Genomic DNA, 18,369 nt, shown 5'->3' with positions numbered 1-18,369 from the left:
ACCTTATGACCTCAGTACTGTCCACCTGATGACCTCAGTACTGTCCACCTGATGACAACAGTACTGTCCACTTGATGACCACAGTACTGTCCACCTGATGACCACAGTACTGTCCAGGGACCTGATGACCACAGTACTGTCCAGGGACCTGATGACCACAGTACTGTCTACCTGATGACCTCAGTACTGTCCACATGATGACCACAGTACTGTCCACCTGATGACCACAGTACTGTCCAGGGACCTGATGACCACAGTACTGTCCAGGGACCTGATGACCACAGTAGTGTCCACCTGATGACCACAGTACTGTCCACATGATGACAACAGTACTGTCCACCTGATGACCACAGGACTGTCCACCTAATGACCTCAGTACTGTCCAGGCAACTGAAGACAACAGTACTGTCAAGGGAACTTATCACAACAGTACTGTCCACCTGATGACCACAGTACTGTCCAGGGACCTGATGACCACAGTACTGTCCAGGGATCTGATGACCACAGTACTGTCCACATGATGACAACAGTACTGTCCAGGGATCTGATGACCACAGTACTGTCCAGGGACCTGATGACCTCAATACTGTCCACCTTATGGCAACAGTACTGTCCACCTGATGACATCAGTACTGTCCAGGGACCTGATGAACACAGTACTCTCCAGGGACCTGATGACCTCAATACTGTCCACCTTATGGCAACAGTACAGTCCACCTGATGACAACAGTACTGTCCACCTGATGACATCAGTACTGTCCAGGGACCTGATGAACACAGTACTGTCCACCTGATGACATCAGTACTGTCCAGGGACCTGATGAACACAGTACTGTCCACCTGATGACAACAGTACTGTCCAGGGAAATGATGATCACAGTACTGTCCACCTGATGACATCAGTACTGTCAACCTGATGACATCAGTACTGTCCAGGGACCTGATGAACACAGTACTGTCCACCTGATGACATCAGTACTGTCCAGGGACCTGATGAACACAGTACTGTCCACCTGATGACAACAGTACTGTCCACCTGATGACCACAGTACTGTGCACCTGATGACAAAATAACTGTCCTGGGACCTAATGACCACAGTACTGTCCAGGGAACTGATGACCACAGTACTGTCCAGGGAACTGATGACCACAGTACTGTCCAGGGAAATTATGACCACAGTACTGTCCAGGGACCTGATGACAACAGTACTGTCCACTTGATGACAACAGTACTGTCCAGGGACCTGATGACCACAGTACTGTCCAGGGAAATGATGACAACAGTACTGTCCAGGGAACTGATGAAAGTGGTACAGTGCGTCCCCCTGATGACAACAGTCATTCCATTCCTAGACACTTCTGTCTCTGACTAACGGAAATGAGAGCCGGCCCCACTTCAGTCAAGTCTATGTTTCCAACTGCAGACAAACTGTGACTATTACCTCCTTCACAGACAGTGCTTGTAAAACAATTCTGGCAAAAGTCTTTAGAGCCTAATTAATACAGTCCCATTTTTGCCAGGACCTATTATATCTCCCGTGCACATGGCGGCTGGTTCAAGAGTGGGAGTAGATATGGATGGTCTATTTTAATACATCCATCGAATTTACACCTTTGTTTTAGGCAGCTCCTGGAAGTAAAGTACAGTATATATGGAGATAAACAATTTTTTTTACCTTTATTTAACCAGGCAAGTCAGTTAGGAACAAATTCTTATTTTCAATGACTGCCTGTTCAAGAGCAGAATGACACATTTGTACATTGTCAGCTCGGGGATTTGAACTTGGAACCTTTCGGTTACGAGTTCAACACTCTAACCACTAGGCTACTCTGCCGCCCCAATGTGCAGTTGAAGTCAGAAGTTTACATACACCTTAGCCAAGTACATTTAAACTCTGTTTTTCACAATTCCCGACATTTAATCGTAGTAAATTAATCCTGTTTTAGGTCAGTAAGGATCAACACATCATTTTAAAAATGTGAACTGTCAGAATAATAGTGGAGAGAATAATTTATTTCAGCTTTCATTTCTTTCATCACATTCCCAGTGGGTCAGAAGTTTCCATGCACTCAATTAGTATTTGGTAGCATTGCCTTTAAATTGTTTAACTTGGGTCAAACGTTTTGTGTAGCCTTCCACAAGCTTCCCACAATAAGTTGGGTGAATTTTGGCCCGTTCCTCCTGATAGAGCTGTGGTAACTGAGTCAGGTTTGAAGGCCTCCTTGCTCACACAAGCTTTTTCAGTTCTGCCCACAAATGTTCTATATGATTGAGGTCAGGGCTTTGTGATGGCCACTCCAATAACTTGACTTTGTTGTCCTTAAGACATTTTTCCACAACTTTGGAAGTACTGTATGCTTGGGTTCATTGTCCATTTGGAAGACCCATTTGCGACCAAGCTTTAACTTCCTGACTAATGTCTTGAGATGTTGCTTCAATATATCCACATCATTTTCCTCCCTCATGATTCCATCTATTTTGTGAAGTGCACCAGTCCCTCCTGAGCAAAGTACTCCGACAACATGATGCTGCCACCCCAGTCTGGCTTTTTTATGTCGGTTTTGGAGCAGTGGCTTCTCCTTGCTGAGCGGCCTTATATATAGGACTTGTTTTACTGTGGATATAGATACTTTTGTACCTGTTTCCTCCAGGATCTTCACAAGGTCCTTTGCTGTTGTTCTGGGATTGATTTGCACTTTTCGCACCAAAGAACGTTCATCTCTAGGAGACAGAACACGTCTCCTTCCTGAGCGGTATGATGGCTGCGTGGTCCCATGGTGTTCATACATGCGTACTATTGTTTGTACAAATGAAAGTGGTACCTTCAGCCGTTTGGAAATTGCTCCCAAGGATGAACCAGACTTGTGGAGATCTACAATTGTTTTTCTGAGGTCTTGGCTGATTTATTCAGATTTTTCCATGATGTCAAGCAAAGAGACACTGAGTTTGAAGGTAGGCCTTGAAATACATCCACAGGTACACCTCCAATTGACTCAAATGATGTCAAATAGCCTAACAGAATCTTCTAAAGCCATGACATAATTTTCCGGAATTTTCCAAGCTGTTTAAAGACACAGTCAACTTAGAGTATGTAAACTTCTGACCCACTGGAATTGTGATACAGTGAATTATAAGTGAAATAATCTGTCTGTAAACAATTGTTGGAAAAATGACTTGTGTCATGCACAAAGTAGATGTCCTAACTGACATGCCAAAACTATAGTTTGTTAACAAGAAATTGTGGAGTGGTTGAAAAACAAATTTTAATCACTCCAACCTAAGTGTATGTAAACGTACGACTTCAACTGTATACTAAAGTATTTGGACACCACTTCAAATTAGTGGACTTGGCTATTTCAGCCCCTTTGCTGACATGTGTATAAAATTGAGCACACAGCCATGCAATCTCCATAGACAAGCATTAGCATTGGAATGGCCTTACTGAAGAGCTCAGTGACTTTCAACATGGCACTGTCATAGGATGCCACCTTTCCGACAAATCAGTTTATCAAATTTCTGCCCTGATAGAGCTGTCCCGGTCAACTGTAAGTGCTGTGGAAACGTCAAGGAGCAACATAGACTCAGGCGCGAAGTGGTAGGCCACACAAACTCACAGAACAGGACCCCAGAGTGCTGAAGCGCGTAGCGCATAAAAATCATCTGTCCTCAATTGCAACAATGACTACCGTGTTCCAAACTACCTCTGGAAGCAATGTCAGCACAATAATTGTTTGTTGGGGGCTTCATGAAATGTGTTTCCATTGCCGAGCAGCCATACACAAACCTAAGATCACCATGTGCAATGCCAAGCGTCGGCTGGAGTGCTGAAAAGCTTGCCACCATTGGACTCTAAAGCAGTGGAAACACATTCTCTGGAGTGATGAATCACGCTTCGCCATCTGGCAATCCAACGGATGAATCCGGGTTTGGCAGGAGAACGCCCAATGCATCGTGCCAACTGTAAAGTTTGGTGGAGGAGGAATAATGGTCTGGGGCTGTTTTTCATGGTTTGGGCCCCTTAGTTCCAGAAAAGGTCCATCTTAACGGTACTGCATACAATGTCATTCTAGACTATTCTGTGCTTCCAACCTTGTGGCAACATTTTTAGGGAAGGCCCTTTCCGGTTTCAGCATGACAATGCCCCTGTGCACAAAGTGAAGTCCATACAGAAATGGTGCAGCACTCCACCAATCAGCCCTTTATGGTAGAGTGGCCAGACGGAAGCCACTCCTCAGTAAAAAAGCACATGACATCCCACTTGGAGTTTGCCAAAAGGCAAAGGATCTGAATACTTATATAAATGATATTTTAGTTTTTTTATGTTAAATTTGCAATTTGAAACAATTTCTAAAAACCTGTTTTTAGAAAAAAAATAAAAAAAATAATCAAGGGGTCGGAATATTCAACGAATACACTGTACATGTAAAAAATATATGTATATATATATATATATATAGTTTACTGATCATTCTTATAACTCTCAGATAAAAGACAAACACACTTCAGAACAAACTTCATTTTGAGACTCTCTGTTGTTCCATGTAGGGAATATTTTATTCAATGCCCTTCTATTGGCTTATAGCAGTAATGCCAATGTTTCATCCAATAATATTTTCATATATTTTTGTAATACCTGAAGGGGTCTTAAAATTCTAAATCAAATCGCAAAATGATCCTTGGTATGACCCCCCCCCCCCCCCCCCCACCCAGAGCTTGGACTCCAGAGGGTTATTAAGACAAGAAACAGGCTTTTAGTCTGGAGTAGGCCTTGGCTACTAAGTGACCGCAAGTGAAGAGAAAAACAATCCACTTGTTAAAGGAGCTAACACAATAACAAAGTGTACTCCCCATCACTGTGTGGGTAAAAAAGCAGGGGGGGGGGGGGGGGGGGCTGGAGAAATGTAACCACTCTCAAATTCAAAGACAGAGCTATGGATGCTAGAACTGACCATCCATAATATCAGAAGTATAGTTATAAACATGTATTGAGGAATGTGTTTACATTTTCTTTGTTTACAAACATTGGAGTAAAACAAGCTTATATTTTGGGTTCTGATGGTTAAGGAATGTTGAACTACTGGGCTTCCTGAGTGGCACAGCAGTCTAAGGCACTGATGGGACAAGACTGTAACTACCAATTGCACATTATGAAATTGGGGAGAAAAATGGGTGAAATAAAATAGAGAAATTAATGTACTTCTGGTGTACCAAAATGCAATGTTGTTGTGATCAAGTCGTAATAATGACTAGGTTGGTTATACATTTCATTTATAACAAAAAGTAGGCAAAAAGTTGACGGGATGCTAAAGTTGGCAGGATGCTAAAGTTGGCAGGATGCTAATGTTGACGGGATGCTAATGTTGACGGGATGCTAATGTTGACGGGATGCTAATGTTGACGGGATGCTAAAGTTGACGGGATGCTAAAGTTGACGGGATGCTAAAGTTGGCAGGATGCTAATGTTGGTGAGATGCTAAACTTGGCACGATGCTAAACTTGGCACGATGCTAAACTTGGCACGATGCTAAACTTGGCACGATGCTAAAGTTGGCGGGATGTTAAAGCTGACGAGATGCTAAAGTTGACAGAAAAACATCTTGGTTTGAAAGGTGTATATGGGAGATGTGCCTCATTGTATCGCACAGAAAAAGAGCTACATAAACCAATCAGAATCCGACAAGTGGTGAAAAGCACTTGACTGGCGGAAAGTGTTTCAAACTCATCAACGCTTATACGTATTGAGAACATCAACAAGACTTTTGACATAACTGGCACGAAATAGTCCTATTTATCATTCCCTATCGTACGTACATCTTTACCATTCTAACAGTCCATTAAAGGCACCTGAGAAAGAAAGTATTCTGTCAGCAGTCACCAAACGCTACATGTCTGTTTGTACTGAAAGTGTCTGTCATGCTCTTTTGTCCCTGTCTTGTGATGCAAGCAAGGCTTGCAGAAAGTTCATAATCAAATAATGAAATGTTCAAATGAGACAGCCATAGAGGTACACTTTACAAAGCTGGCAGAGGGTGTTTGAATATCATTTCCTTCTGTCAATGGACCCTTTTATCCCCTTAACTATCGTCTATTTTCCACTATGGCGCCTTCATGTCATCTTGGCAGTGTAGTTCAACATTTCTGCACCAGCACTGAGCTACAATACGAAGCTGTCTCACAGAGCTAAGATTTCATTACTGCTGCAAAGAATTCATACTGCTACAATCTCTTTTAAGTATTATGATTTCAGTAATCTCTTTGAGGTGTACACTGTGTAATCATCATTTACTTTAGCTTTACACTGAGGGCGGTTCTGTAGGATTATAGGGATAGACAGACTGTCAACACACGTGTTTGTAGTGCATGTTGGCTTGATGCAGGGGGTCTGATACAAGGGTCTGTTAAGCATCTTCACGATGTCAGAGAGAGAGAGAGCTTCCACTCACCCTGGTCAAGAGGCTGGCCATTAACTGCTGTGGCTTTCATCTTGAGGGCCCCCCTGGCAGACGTGTTGCAGGCGCAGCCTTTATTAGTATCCAGGTCACTATCAGCCTGGTCACTATCACCATGGCCACTGTCTCGGAGGCTCGCTCGCTCTGCATCCTTAAAAGTTGAGCTGCTGCAGGATGGGGAGAGAAACATGAAATAAATATAAAAAAATAACTCACTGTCTATCTCTCTTGTGATCGCCTCTGCGCCCTATTTTGACATATTTTTATAGCCTGATGCCTCGATATTGACTACGATGCAAAATGAGGCGGTTAGGTCGTTGTCATACAGCGACCTTACCTTTGAGCAAATGGTTGCCTGTTGGCCACGTTATTCGGCTCCGAAGGAAAATTATCCGTCTGAGAATAAAATCAGAGAGAAATTATTAGTTTATTGTTTCTCCAGACATTTTTTGTAAAAATATTTTTTTAATGTGTGCAACATGAGATATTCAAAGGATATGCCCATAGCTGTGGCTTGGCCTACATTCTGATCTGTACATTTGAATCATTTAGGAATATATGAAACATGGTAATACACCATGTTCCAAAAGTGGCACCCTGAAAAGAACAAATCTCCTTCACGTCCATACTACACGTGCCTGTTTGGCGAGGCTGAGCAGTAAATGTAGCAGCCACTGTCATCTGCATCCACGTTTCTACTTATCATGAGAATTATTGTGTTTGTGTTGATCACACCCACATGCCATAGCAACGTGCCCTAGCAACAGACCTTGTCATCAGTGTTATCATCTCGGAGACTGTCCTAGATATTTACATCATTAACAACTGAAAAACACTGCTGTGCTAAATACAAATACATGCATTCCCTGTCAATTGAATATGCTGGCTTGCATAAAGCAACCCTGTCATTTTGTACAAGGTAGAGCTGGACCCTGGTAAAGGCCTTATCGTGCCAACATAGGATTTGGATTTGTGGAACTGGTCCATGTTTGTGGAGGGCAAGAAATGGGATTGTAAGGTTATGCTGTATGCATCTAGCTGTCTGGCACATAATATTTTACTAATGTGATCAGACAAGCTGTTGTCCAATCCCACATTTCGGGCAGGGTTTTGTTTTCACAGACAGATCTGGCAGTGGCAGCACAGCAGCGCAGTCCAAGACTCACATGGTTTGCATATCTAACAGAAATGGGTTTCTGATTATTCAGACCACCTGTAAGGTGCTGGTAGAAGCGAATCATAATGGGCCAATTTCAAAATGGTTAGGATCTCTGTGGAGGAGAAGTAGATTGCAAACAGTCTATTCAAGCACGCTAACAACCGGTGCCAACATATATTTTAATATATTTCTTCAATATGGCGTATTATCCTGTATTGGCTGCATTTTTTGACTCCTTCAATTGGCAATATTGTAGGGCGCCAGGCAGGGAATAAAAATGATAAGAAGGATATGTGATTGCATGGTGCCTGAGAGTATTGATTTGAAGAATTACCTCTCTTGTGGCAGATTAGAATCCATGAATGGAGAATAAAAGGCTGACAATGATTCTGTTTCTTACCTGTATCACTGACATTCTATTCGTAGGAGTCTCTGTGGTAAGCCCCGCGAAGCTCGAGTGACAGCCAGCCCGAGGTACCGTCAGGCTGTTGAAAGTGGTTTTCAGATACATGACCTCTGACCTGGGCAGCGTGAGAGGCAGGGGGCTAGTCGCCTGGTAGTCGAAACAGATAGGCGAGGTGATGAGAGACGGGCTGCTCACCACGTTCATCCTGCTCACAGAGTCCCTCTCCTCCACCTCGCTCTGCACCAGCATGATGTCGCTCTTGTTGATCCTCTTCTTCTTGCCGTTTCCAACCGGGGGATTGGAGTTGGAGTACTCGGCCATACGGCAGTTATAATTCCCAGCCTCCTTATCTTGATGCTTGGACTTAACGGCGATGGTAGTCATGACAGCCAGGAGCATGAGGGAGATGATGCAGAGGGTGATGATGAGGGGCAGGGACATGTCCCAGTGCTGCTGCTCCCCGCTGGCGCTGGACTCCCCTGCTGCCATGGCTCCTGTGTTGGCCTTAATGATCAGCTTAGCCACGGCAGACAGTGGGGGCTTGCCGTGATCGGTTACCTTCACTACCAGCTCTACAGCTGGGGCCACGTCCTCCCACACAGCATGGGCAGTCCTCACCTCGCCGGCCACAGGGTCCATCTCAAACAGGTGCTCCTCGTTACCCTCCCAGATCTCGTAGGTCAGACGACCGCTCTCCCCGTGGTCCTGATCGACCGCTCTCACCGTGGTCACTATGTACCCCAGACCTACATTTCTAGGGACCATGATTTCCACAGTGTCATTTATCAGGAGGGGTAATACAATAACTGGTAGATTGTCATTGACGTCAAGCACACTGACTCTGACTGTGGCACTGCCCTCCATATGAGGAGACCCTGCGTCTTTAGCTTGAACTTTGAACTCAAAGAACTTAGTTTGTTCGTAGTTGAAAGACCTTGAGGCGTATATGGCTCCGTTGGTAGGATTGACAGACACGTAGGTGTAAACTGACACGTCTCCGATGTGCGACGGTGAAATGGAGTAGGACACAGTTCCATTCTGACCTATATCTGGATCATGAGCCAGAACTGAGCCTAAGTACTCCCCTGGGATGTTGTTCTCAGGCACCTGGAGCACGTACACTGTCTTGGTGAAACGCGGTGCATTATCATTCTCATCCAAGATTTTCACTGTGAACGATTTGGTGTAATTCAACGAAGGTATTCCGTTGTCTCTGGCCACTATGGTCACGTTATATTCGTCTTTCAGTTCCCTGTCTAGAGGTCTGTCTGTGAGCAGAGTGTAAAAATTCTCATTGTTTTCCTGCAGCCTGAATGGTACATTGCCAAGCACCCTGCACTGGAGCTGGCCATTCCTCCCAGAATCCTTATCAGTGACTCTCACCAGGGCGATGACAGATTCTGGAGGCGCTGCCTCACTGATAGCTCCCTGGCGGACGGAGACAAAACTTATAACGGGCCAGTTATCATTCTTGTCAAGCACTTTGACTGAAATCTTACAATGGCCAGGGATGGGGTTAGGCCCCAGGTCCATGGCCTGCACGTCAAATTCAATGGTTGGATTATCCTCATAGTCAATTTCTCCCTGAATCTTAATGACACCTGTTTTGGGATCAATAGAAAACAACTCTTGGACTCTATCGGATGCATATCCACTGAAAGAATAGACTACCTGTCCATTGCTGCCCTCATCTTGATCAGTTGCATTCACATCTATCAGCATTCTCCCAGGCGGTGAGTTTTCAGGAAGCTCCAGCATGTAGCCGGGTTTGTCAAATACTGGGCTATTATCGTTTGAATCAGTAACTCTCACATTGATTTGCATGGACCCTGATCTTGGATACTCCCCTCCATCAATGGCTGTCAAAAGGAGGGTGTGATGAGACTGATCTTCCCTATCTAGAGGGCGCTGAACCACCAATTCAGGATATATGGTTCCATCACCCCTCAATTTCAAGTCCAAAGAAAATGTATTGTAATCATCTCTGGTGACCTGATAAGTCTTTATTCCGTTTTGTCCAGAATCTGAGTCGTGTGCAATTGTTAAAGGGAACCGTGTCCCAGCAGCTGCGTTCTCTGAAATATCAATATTGATGTGATCTGAGGGGAAACTGGGGGAGTTGTCGTTTATATCCACTACATCAATCTTGATCATGCATATTTCCTTGTCGTTGGCAAACACTTCCATAGAGAGCTGACACTTAGGGTTGCGTTTGCACAATGTCTCCCTGTCAATCCGCTGTTTGGTAAAAAGCAGCCCACTCTCCGAATCCACATCAATGAGATGTGGAGCAGAATTCTCCAGAACTCGAAAGTTCGATTTGGTTCCTTTCTCCACCGGTCCAAATCCGGCATCCTTAGCAATGTTTCCGATAACAGTTCCAGGTCCCTGCTCCTCCGGAACAGAATAATTTAGATTTTTCAGTGTCCGGGCTTTAGCCCAGAAGAGAAGGAAACATATGACAGGAAGACGCATATCCCTTTACTGTGTAGGATGCGCGTGCTTAAAAAATGTCCCTTTTAACTTCCAACCTGTTGATTTGTCCAGGTGCCACACACTACGACTAAAATCACACGAGACAGGTAGTTTTGTATCCAAGACGACAGAGGATATTTAATCGATGTATGAGCCAGCCTTTCCCCTCTTTTACGCGGTTATTCTAACCTCCTTCACATGCCATATACAGATATAATGAACTATTTCTGTAAACAGAGATGAACGCCCAAAGACATATCACGCATTTGCCTAACGCAATACACAATTGAACATGTGGCAGACGTGATTCACTTGTGCGATGAATAAAATATATTTAGTGATTTTAAAGCGTTCATCATTTCCCTTGTTGCTACAAGGTTACATCCGTTTGTTCAACACTCTATGCTGAAGGTTAGGCAGTACAAATGCGCAAAGCCCATGCGGCATCTACACCTAGTTTACAGAAAAATACGGAGATATTCATTCATTTAACTACACATTTTCCAGCGTAGCCGGCTACCATCTACAGTACACAGTATACTTTTTTTCTGTGAGAGCTAGGCTACACACTGTTGCATACTGGTTATGAACATGTAGGCTACATGAACTAACCCATAAAGTATCCCTATAGCAGATGCACCAATAAATATGCTTTTTCGGGACCACGTTTTACATCCTTTCATTCACGAACATCTGGAGAGCGATAAGGACTTTTGCCCGATAATTGTCCTATAATCAGTCCATTAATCCGGTAATCCAGTCCAGTTGGACCTTGTGCTCTTGCATCCTGCATTGATTCGGAGGTAAGAGAATCAACACTGCCTCTTTAGAGGTTACACAAATCCAAAAAAATAAGGTGCACAAGGTTGTAGATTTTCCGATTTGCTCAAAATTGTGTTTTTTTTTTCTTCTTCCTGTGTTCAATTCTCCAGTCACGTCAACAGTTGAAAACAGCTCGTCTTGGCATTGAGATCTGGTTACCACAAGATTCCTCAATACGCCCTACACCGACTCCAGTTTATATCTTGGTGCATATAACATGTTTCTGATCGTCTTCCAGCCAATGAGTGAAACAGTGACAGATCCTGCCTTGGGGGTTTTCTCCAATAGGTCTGGCAAGTTCGCATTGAAGGAGGGCTGTTCCGCTGGTACGTGACTCACTTACTGATGTGAGCGCACTGAGCAGGGAGCTGGAGATGAAAACGTGCTTGTGGATGTTGTTCCGAATACATCTGGATGTGCAGTAGAGATAGTGTGTGTGGATCATAGAAAAATGTCGGAATAGGTATAAATATAAAAAGACTGATAAAACCTGTGAGGGTTTGGGTAGAGTGGTGACCCAGTGCTTAACTTGGACTGAAATTTGGGGTGCAAATTGTTATATTTAGATGCAGGAGCTCCACAATACTTTTAAACTAATATTCTAGAAGAGGAACCAACCTGGTCTCAGAGCATTTCGTATAGTACTGTATGTAAATCTGGGACACTCCATTTAGTATGATATGATATGTTACGTTTGGTATGCATTAATTTGTGGATGTCCATCATCCATTTCGTATGATATAAGTTACAAATTACAATTCGTATGATATAAGTTACAAATTACAATTCGTACGAGATGTTAGGAATCAAAATTCGTATGATATGTTAGGAATTTGCTAAATGTATGATATGTTGCAAATTCCAATTTGTTGTTGCTAATGTTACCTAGGCTAGGGGTTAGGGTTAGCGGAAAGTTTAGCTAAAAAGGTTAAGGTTGGGGTTAGGGGAAGGGTTAGATAACATGCTAAGTAATTGCTGCAAAGTAGCTGAAAATTAGTAAATATTTGAAAATGAGCTAATTAGCTAATATTCTAAAGTTGTCCATGATGAGATTCAAACACGCAAATTTTGGGTTGGTAGACGTTTGAGTTATTATACACCCCCACCCCAACCAACCAATCACAATCTTTTCGTTTTTGCCTCAAGAAACCTTCTGTAACCATACCAAACGTAACATGACATATCATACTAAATTGAGTGTCCCGGATTTACTTTTAATATGTTACTTCTAATCTATGAGACCAAGCTGGAGGAACAGGAGCTCAAGCAGTAGAACATTTGAGTTACTGGTACCCAGGAGAGCTCCTGCCCAAGTCAAGCACTGGTCATACCAGAAAGAGTTTGTTAAAGGTGGTCAGTCCTGTTGTGCCAGAAAGGCGGGTCATGCCAGGGGCTGGTACCAGGCTACTTGGCGTGGCAGGTAGCCTAGTGGTTAGAGCGTTGGGCCAGTAACCAAAAGACTGAATCCCAGAGCTGACAAGGTAAAAAATCTGTCGTTCTCCCCCTGAACAAGGCACTGTTCCCCGGTAGACCGTCATTGTAAATAAGAATTTGTTCTTAACTGACTTGCCTATTTAAATAAAGATTTAAAAATTCAAAACAACAGCCCTGTTTTTTCTGACTGTGGAAATGCTTGCGGACATGATCACCCAAAATAACTTTGTACAGCATGTATCCAATACTCCCATTCCACCCAATTATACTTTTCATATTACTGTAATGACACATTCTGATTTGGTCTTGTCTCCTTTCACTGCAGGGTCTGATAATGACTGTGGTTCGTGATTCAAGAATACAGGCTGTAAGTGAGTCGCTGTAGATAGAAGTCTCACAAGAGGATAAAACTAAAGAAAAAGCCCTATCACAGTGGTGACATAACAAAGTCGTCAGTTCCTATAAGGGATTATTGGTCTACGTGGGGATATGCTTTATATTCAGAGAATGTTTCCTATTTCATATCGTTCCACCTTTTCTATGCACTAGCCATAGTTATTATCACCGACAGATCCTGGGAAGATCGACTGACATTTAATCCATTCTTCTTTCCAATCAGGTGACATTTGCATTTTAATTCTCACCTGACCAGAGCAGTGCAATACCGGTCTCCTAGGTAATACAAAAGGTATGGACCGACATATTATTTCTTAGAGGGAATAATGTCAGTTGTAAGGGCAAGATCAGTGTGGTTGCAGGTTCATCATTAAATTGCTTGTTGCTCCTCGCTCTAAATCAACCTTGAGTTGTCCCCAGGTTAGTTTATATTGTCTGAAACATGCTACCATCTTTCTCTGGGGAGCATCAACTTTGCCAGCCCAGGGTGCAGCCTGCATAAATTGGACATTTCTGCAGGTGAGAGATAAGAGCAACAAAGGCAAGCTGTAATTATCATTCCGTCTGTTAACCCCCCCCCCCCCCCCCCCCCTGGAAAGGACGGCTATTGACAATACTGTTTGCATTGACACACTCATCCATTTTTCTTACTATTATCATAGCTCCCTTTGAATGAATGTGAAATTCAGATCCATAATGCATGCCTCTATCCTACACGTGTGCCTCTCCATTTCCCAATAGTTTTTTTTTGTTTGTGGAGATTGAAGAGCCTGTGACACGGAGCCCCCCCCCCCCCCCCCCCCCCCCCCCCGAGCATATTGCTTTTCTTTGAGTGATCAACTTTCATCTGCATCTGTTTGTGGCACGAACACATGGGTGAGTTGATTGTCTCACTGTGAATTGATCCGCAGTCAAATGTGCATCACAATGCCAATGCACATTTTGAGCTGCTGTAATACTGGAGAAGCCGGAATGACAAGTAGTAAACAGTAGTTACACAGCTTCGAGCATGAATACAATACTTAGCCTATCTCCTTTATGAAATTGACTTTCCACCTTGTAACGACGTGATTAAAGGGTGAGATTAAACTGTTTATCACCTCATATCTGAGTCACAGCCTGTCTGTACTGTATATAACCTCATATCTGAGTCACAGCCTGTCTGTACTGTATATAACCTCATATCCGAGTCACAGCCTGCCTGTTTACCACCTCATATCTGAGTCACAGCCTGCCTGTTTATCACCTCATATTTGAGTCACAGCCTGTCTGTACTGTATATAACCTCATATCTGAGTCACAGCCTGTCTGTACTGTATATAACCTCATATCCGAGTCACAGCCTGCCTGTTTACCACCTCATATCTGAGTCACAGCCTGCCTGTTTATCACCTCATATTTGAGTCACAGCCTGTCTGTACTGTATATAACCTCATATTTGAGTCACAGCCTGCCTGTCTGTACTGTATATAACCTCATATCTGAGTCACAGCCTGCCTGTTTATCACCTCATATCTGAGTCACAGCCTGTCTGTTTATCACCTCATATCTGAGTCACAGCCTGCCTGTTTATCACCTCATATCTGAGTCACAGCCTGCCTGTTTATCACCTCATATCTGAGTCACAGCCTGCCTGTTTATCACCTCATATCTGAGTCACATCCCCTGCCTGTTTATCACCTCATATCTGAGTCACATCTTGCCTGTTTATCACCTCATATCTGAGTCACAGACTTCCTGTTTATCACCTCATATCTGAGTCACAGCCTGCCTGTTTATCACCTCATATCTGAGTCACAGCCTTTCTATACTGTATATTAGTCTCATATCTGAGTCACAGCCTGCCTGTACAGTATATCACCTCATATCTGAGTCACATCCCCGGCCTGTTTATCACCTCATATCTGAGCCACAGCCTTTCTATATGGTATGTTAGTCTCATATCTGAGTCACAGCCTGTCTGTTTATCACCTCATATCTGAGTCACAGCCTGCCTGTTTATCACCTCATATCTGAGTCACAGCCTGTCTGTTTATCACCTCATATCTGAGTCACAGCCTGTCTGTTTATCACCTCATATCTGAGTCACAGCCTGTCTGTTTATCACCTCATATCTGAGTCACAGCCTGCCTGTTTATCACCTTATATCTGAGTCACAGCCTGTCTGTTTATCACCTCATATCTGAGTCACAGCCTGCCTGTTTATCACCTCATATCTGAGTCACAGCCTGCCTGTTTATCACCTCATATCTGAGTCACAGCCTGCCTGTATTTCAGCTCATCGCCTTCAAGAAATTCCTCCAAAACACCAAGTTAATGAATGTGTAGTAGGTGATACAAGACATCACAGAAAGCATTTCACTCCTGAACCACAATAATGTGCAGTGTAGGAACACAGAATGTTGGTCCGTGTGTGATATTCAGCCCTGTGTGCTGTGTGCCCTCCTGAGGTGGGTGGACATACGTGCCTCCATGCCCTACAGATGTCCCTCACCAGTCTCCCTGCTCAGGTTTAGCTAAACCATTCTGATAGCTGCTTTTTGGTCAGGTAAGCCTATGGGGATCAGCTCTCTGTTTACCATGGAAAATGTACCTTCAAAAGATTACCTAATGTAATTATATGCTCTGAACAATGCAAATTAACTGCTTATCAAACAATTATTTTCAAGGAACACCAATGGAGAATCCTGCACATTTTCAGCCTGGGTATTCTAAGTGTTTGTGTTGGTTAGCCCATCCACTAGTGCTGTATGATAGTACAGTAGTGAACTTGTTGTAGAACCGTCAACATTATAATGTCTCTTGAGACATTGTGTAAATGTAGTAATTCAAAATGTATGAGAGCATATACCCTACTGTACACCCCATGAGCCAGACAACAGCTCGGTACAGATTCTCTTATCCCTGTGTAGTGACGCTGTAGTCACATTAGAGTAACAACATTGTTCCTTAGGGTTAGGGAAATATAATAAAGGAAAATATATAAAAAATATTTCTCTCTCTCTATATATATATATATATATATATATATATATTGTATATTTACAAACAATATGGGGGATTGAAAATGATGCAGACCATTACATTGATGCAGACCACAGTCTATCTGCACTGTTAATTAAAGCTGATCTAACCATCCCCTCCAAAAAAAACAAAAAACCCCACAAACTCCACTTTTGTGTCTTTCAGTAGAAAATAACAATAGTACAATAGAAAACAGTGGGTCTACAAGCATTATGCTGTATAACAGGTTCTGTTTGTGTTGAACTGGGAATAGAGCCCTTGGCTTGTAAATGGAGTGGCGTAGTGATGTCATTCAGTCCACAAGACCCGTGTGTTATCAACAACAATATAACACATGTGCTACTTGACTTCTGGGCCTGTGCCTGCCTGTGTACCACTGAGACAGAATCTAGCACACTGATCCTCAGCCTCGGGAGGGTTGTGTCAGATGCCTAGTCTAACTCCTATCTCAAGGGGCCCACATACAGCATGGGGAAGTGATATACAGTAGGTGGATGGATGGCTGGATACTCTTTGGACCAGCACTGAAGGATCAGGTTAGGAAAGGAATCACCCTAGAGAATTAGTTGGAGCTACTGGGAGAGCCTGAGCAGAGAATTAAAGTTTTAATTTCAAAGGGATTATAATGAGGGTCACTGCTTTTTGATGTCTCCGTTCTGATCATGAAAAAACTTGGGGACGATGAAATCAATTACTACACCCTAGGATGGAATATGAATGGAGACACATTTAGTTATGCAATATTTAATTAGACCCTAGGTTCAGATGTAATTTTTCTGCTTTGACAAAATGAAGTGCAGCTATCTGAAACAGTGCCATGGTGATATCAGCAATCTGAAGGCAATAATACTTGCTATGTGATGGATGGGTGATTTGGCGCTGTCTGCTCCTTGTGTTTTGTGTGATGAGTGAGCACAAGGTCAAAGTGAGTTATATCCTCTGATATCACCTACCAGTCCAATCAGGGGAGTAATGTGCATTCATCACGTTGCTCTGTCCCTCCATAATATCAATTTCCCGGAAGCTCAGAATGCACAACTTGTCCTGTGACAGTAAAGGGGCATATTTGGATGATGTTGCAGTCCTCTGCCATCCTCTGTTATGGATAAGGACAAATTAAAGTCTGATAAGGAGTGTAGCATGGCAGGAAGTACCCCCACTCCAGTCCTTCTAAAAGGCTGTTAATGATTGTACTTTAACTCAGAATAAAACCATTCTATAGGGTCGACTGCCTCTCCTTGTCAATCGAAGGGTGCCTCAAAGGAGAACAGTGGATATCCCCTCCAGCTAGTCAATGGCAACTCAGTGCCTGCCTAATTGGAGACGAGGCAGAAAAATCAACAGAAAAGACCATGCCTACTGGGTTGTAGCAGCAAATCAACAGAAAGGACAAAGTCTACTGGGTTGTAAGGGGGAGAAATGTCTTATCTTCACATGTGTATGTTTTACGTGCCTCTGTGCGGTTTGTTGCTAACGTTACTTTGCTGTCATTGCTGATGCCCTCAGTAGACAGCCATTTGTGCAGCCGAGCGCTCTCCACCGTATCACAAATGTTCCATACAAGGCCTTGCTGGAAGAAGCTGCGGGAGTACGTGCTGAGAAGGTGCAAGATGGTCGAACCACCCATTCAACCTTGAAAGCTGCTCACCGTCAATTGAGGCAGATGCCTGTGAAATTGTCATGGACTGCCAAACTACCTCCTATCCTTCTCCTGGTTCTCTGTCAAAGGAAGCGGTGTCAGCAGTCCTGAGGTCGCAAGAAAGTTTGCTGTCAAAGAGGAAGACGTACCAGTATGTAGTACCCACCTCAATGAAGGCGACAGTTTTGAAGGGTGTCCACGATGAAGCCGGTCATCAGGAGCAACAGAGGACGTTGTACTTGACAAGACAGAGGTTCTTCTGGCAGGGTCTGAAGTCAGATGTGAGAGAGTATGTCAAGACCTGCAAGAGGTGTGTGTTCAGTAAGGCCCCCGAGCCAGAGGCCAGAGCTCCACTGGAGAACATCATCACGACTGAGCCCCTCGAGTTGGTGTGTGTGGACTTCTGATCTGCTGAAGACTCCAACAACAAGTCCTTGGATGTTCTGGTCGTCACTGATCATTTTACTAAGATGGCCCATGCCTTCTTGTGTCCGAACCAATCAGCTATAGCAGTGGCCCTTCAGCTGTGGAACAACATCTTCTGTGTATGGTTTTCCTTGTCGT

The 18,369-nt window shown here is 43.6% G+C and overlaps 1 protein-coding gene across 1 annotated transcript in view; it reads right to left on the bottom strand.

The window, feature by feature from the left end:
• The window catches only part of LOC110520623 (protocadherin-17), a 30,675-nt gene extending 19,003 nt beyond the window's left edge, over window positions 1–11,672 (bottom strand). Inside the window, exons 1-3 of the mRNA XM_021598026.3 lie at window positions 8,010–11,672; window positions 6,788–6,846; window positions 6,445–6,617 (exon numbers count right to left, since the gene is read on the bottom strand). Of these exons, the coding sequence (XP_021453701.3) occupies window positions 6,445–6,617; window positions 6,788–6,846; window positions 8,010–10,490 (2,713 nt within the window). The 5' untranslated portion in view covers window positions 10,491–11,672. The remainder of the gene's footprint in view (window positions 1–6,444; window positions 6,618–6,787; window positions 6,847–8,009) is intronic.
• Window positions 11,673–18,369: the final 6,697 nt, after the last annotated feature.

This window comes from Oncorhynchus mykiss, chromosome 3, assembly GCF_057628025.1.
Source record: "Oncorhynchus mykiss isolate SJ-2025 chromosome 3, ASM5762802v1, whole genome shotgun sequence".
NCBI lineage: Eukaryota > Metazoa > Chordata > Actinopteri > Salmoniformes > Salmonidae > Oncorhynchus > Oncorhynchus mykiss.
This window is presented reverse-complemented; position numbering and strand designations above follow the sequence as displayed.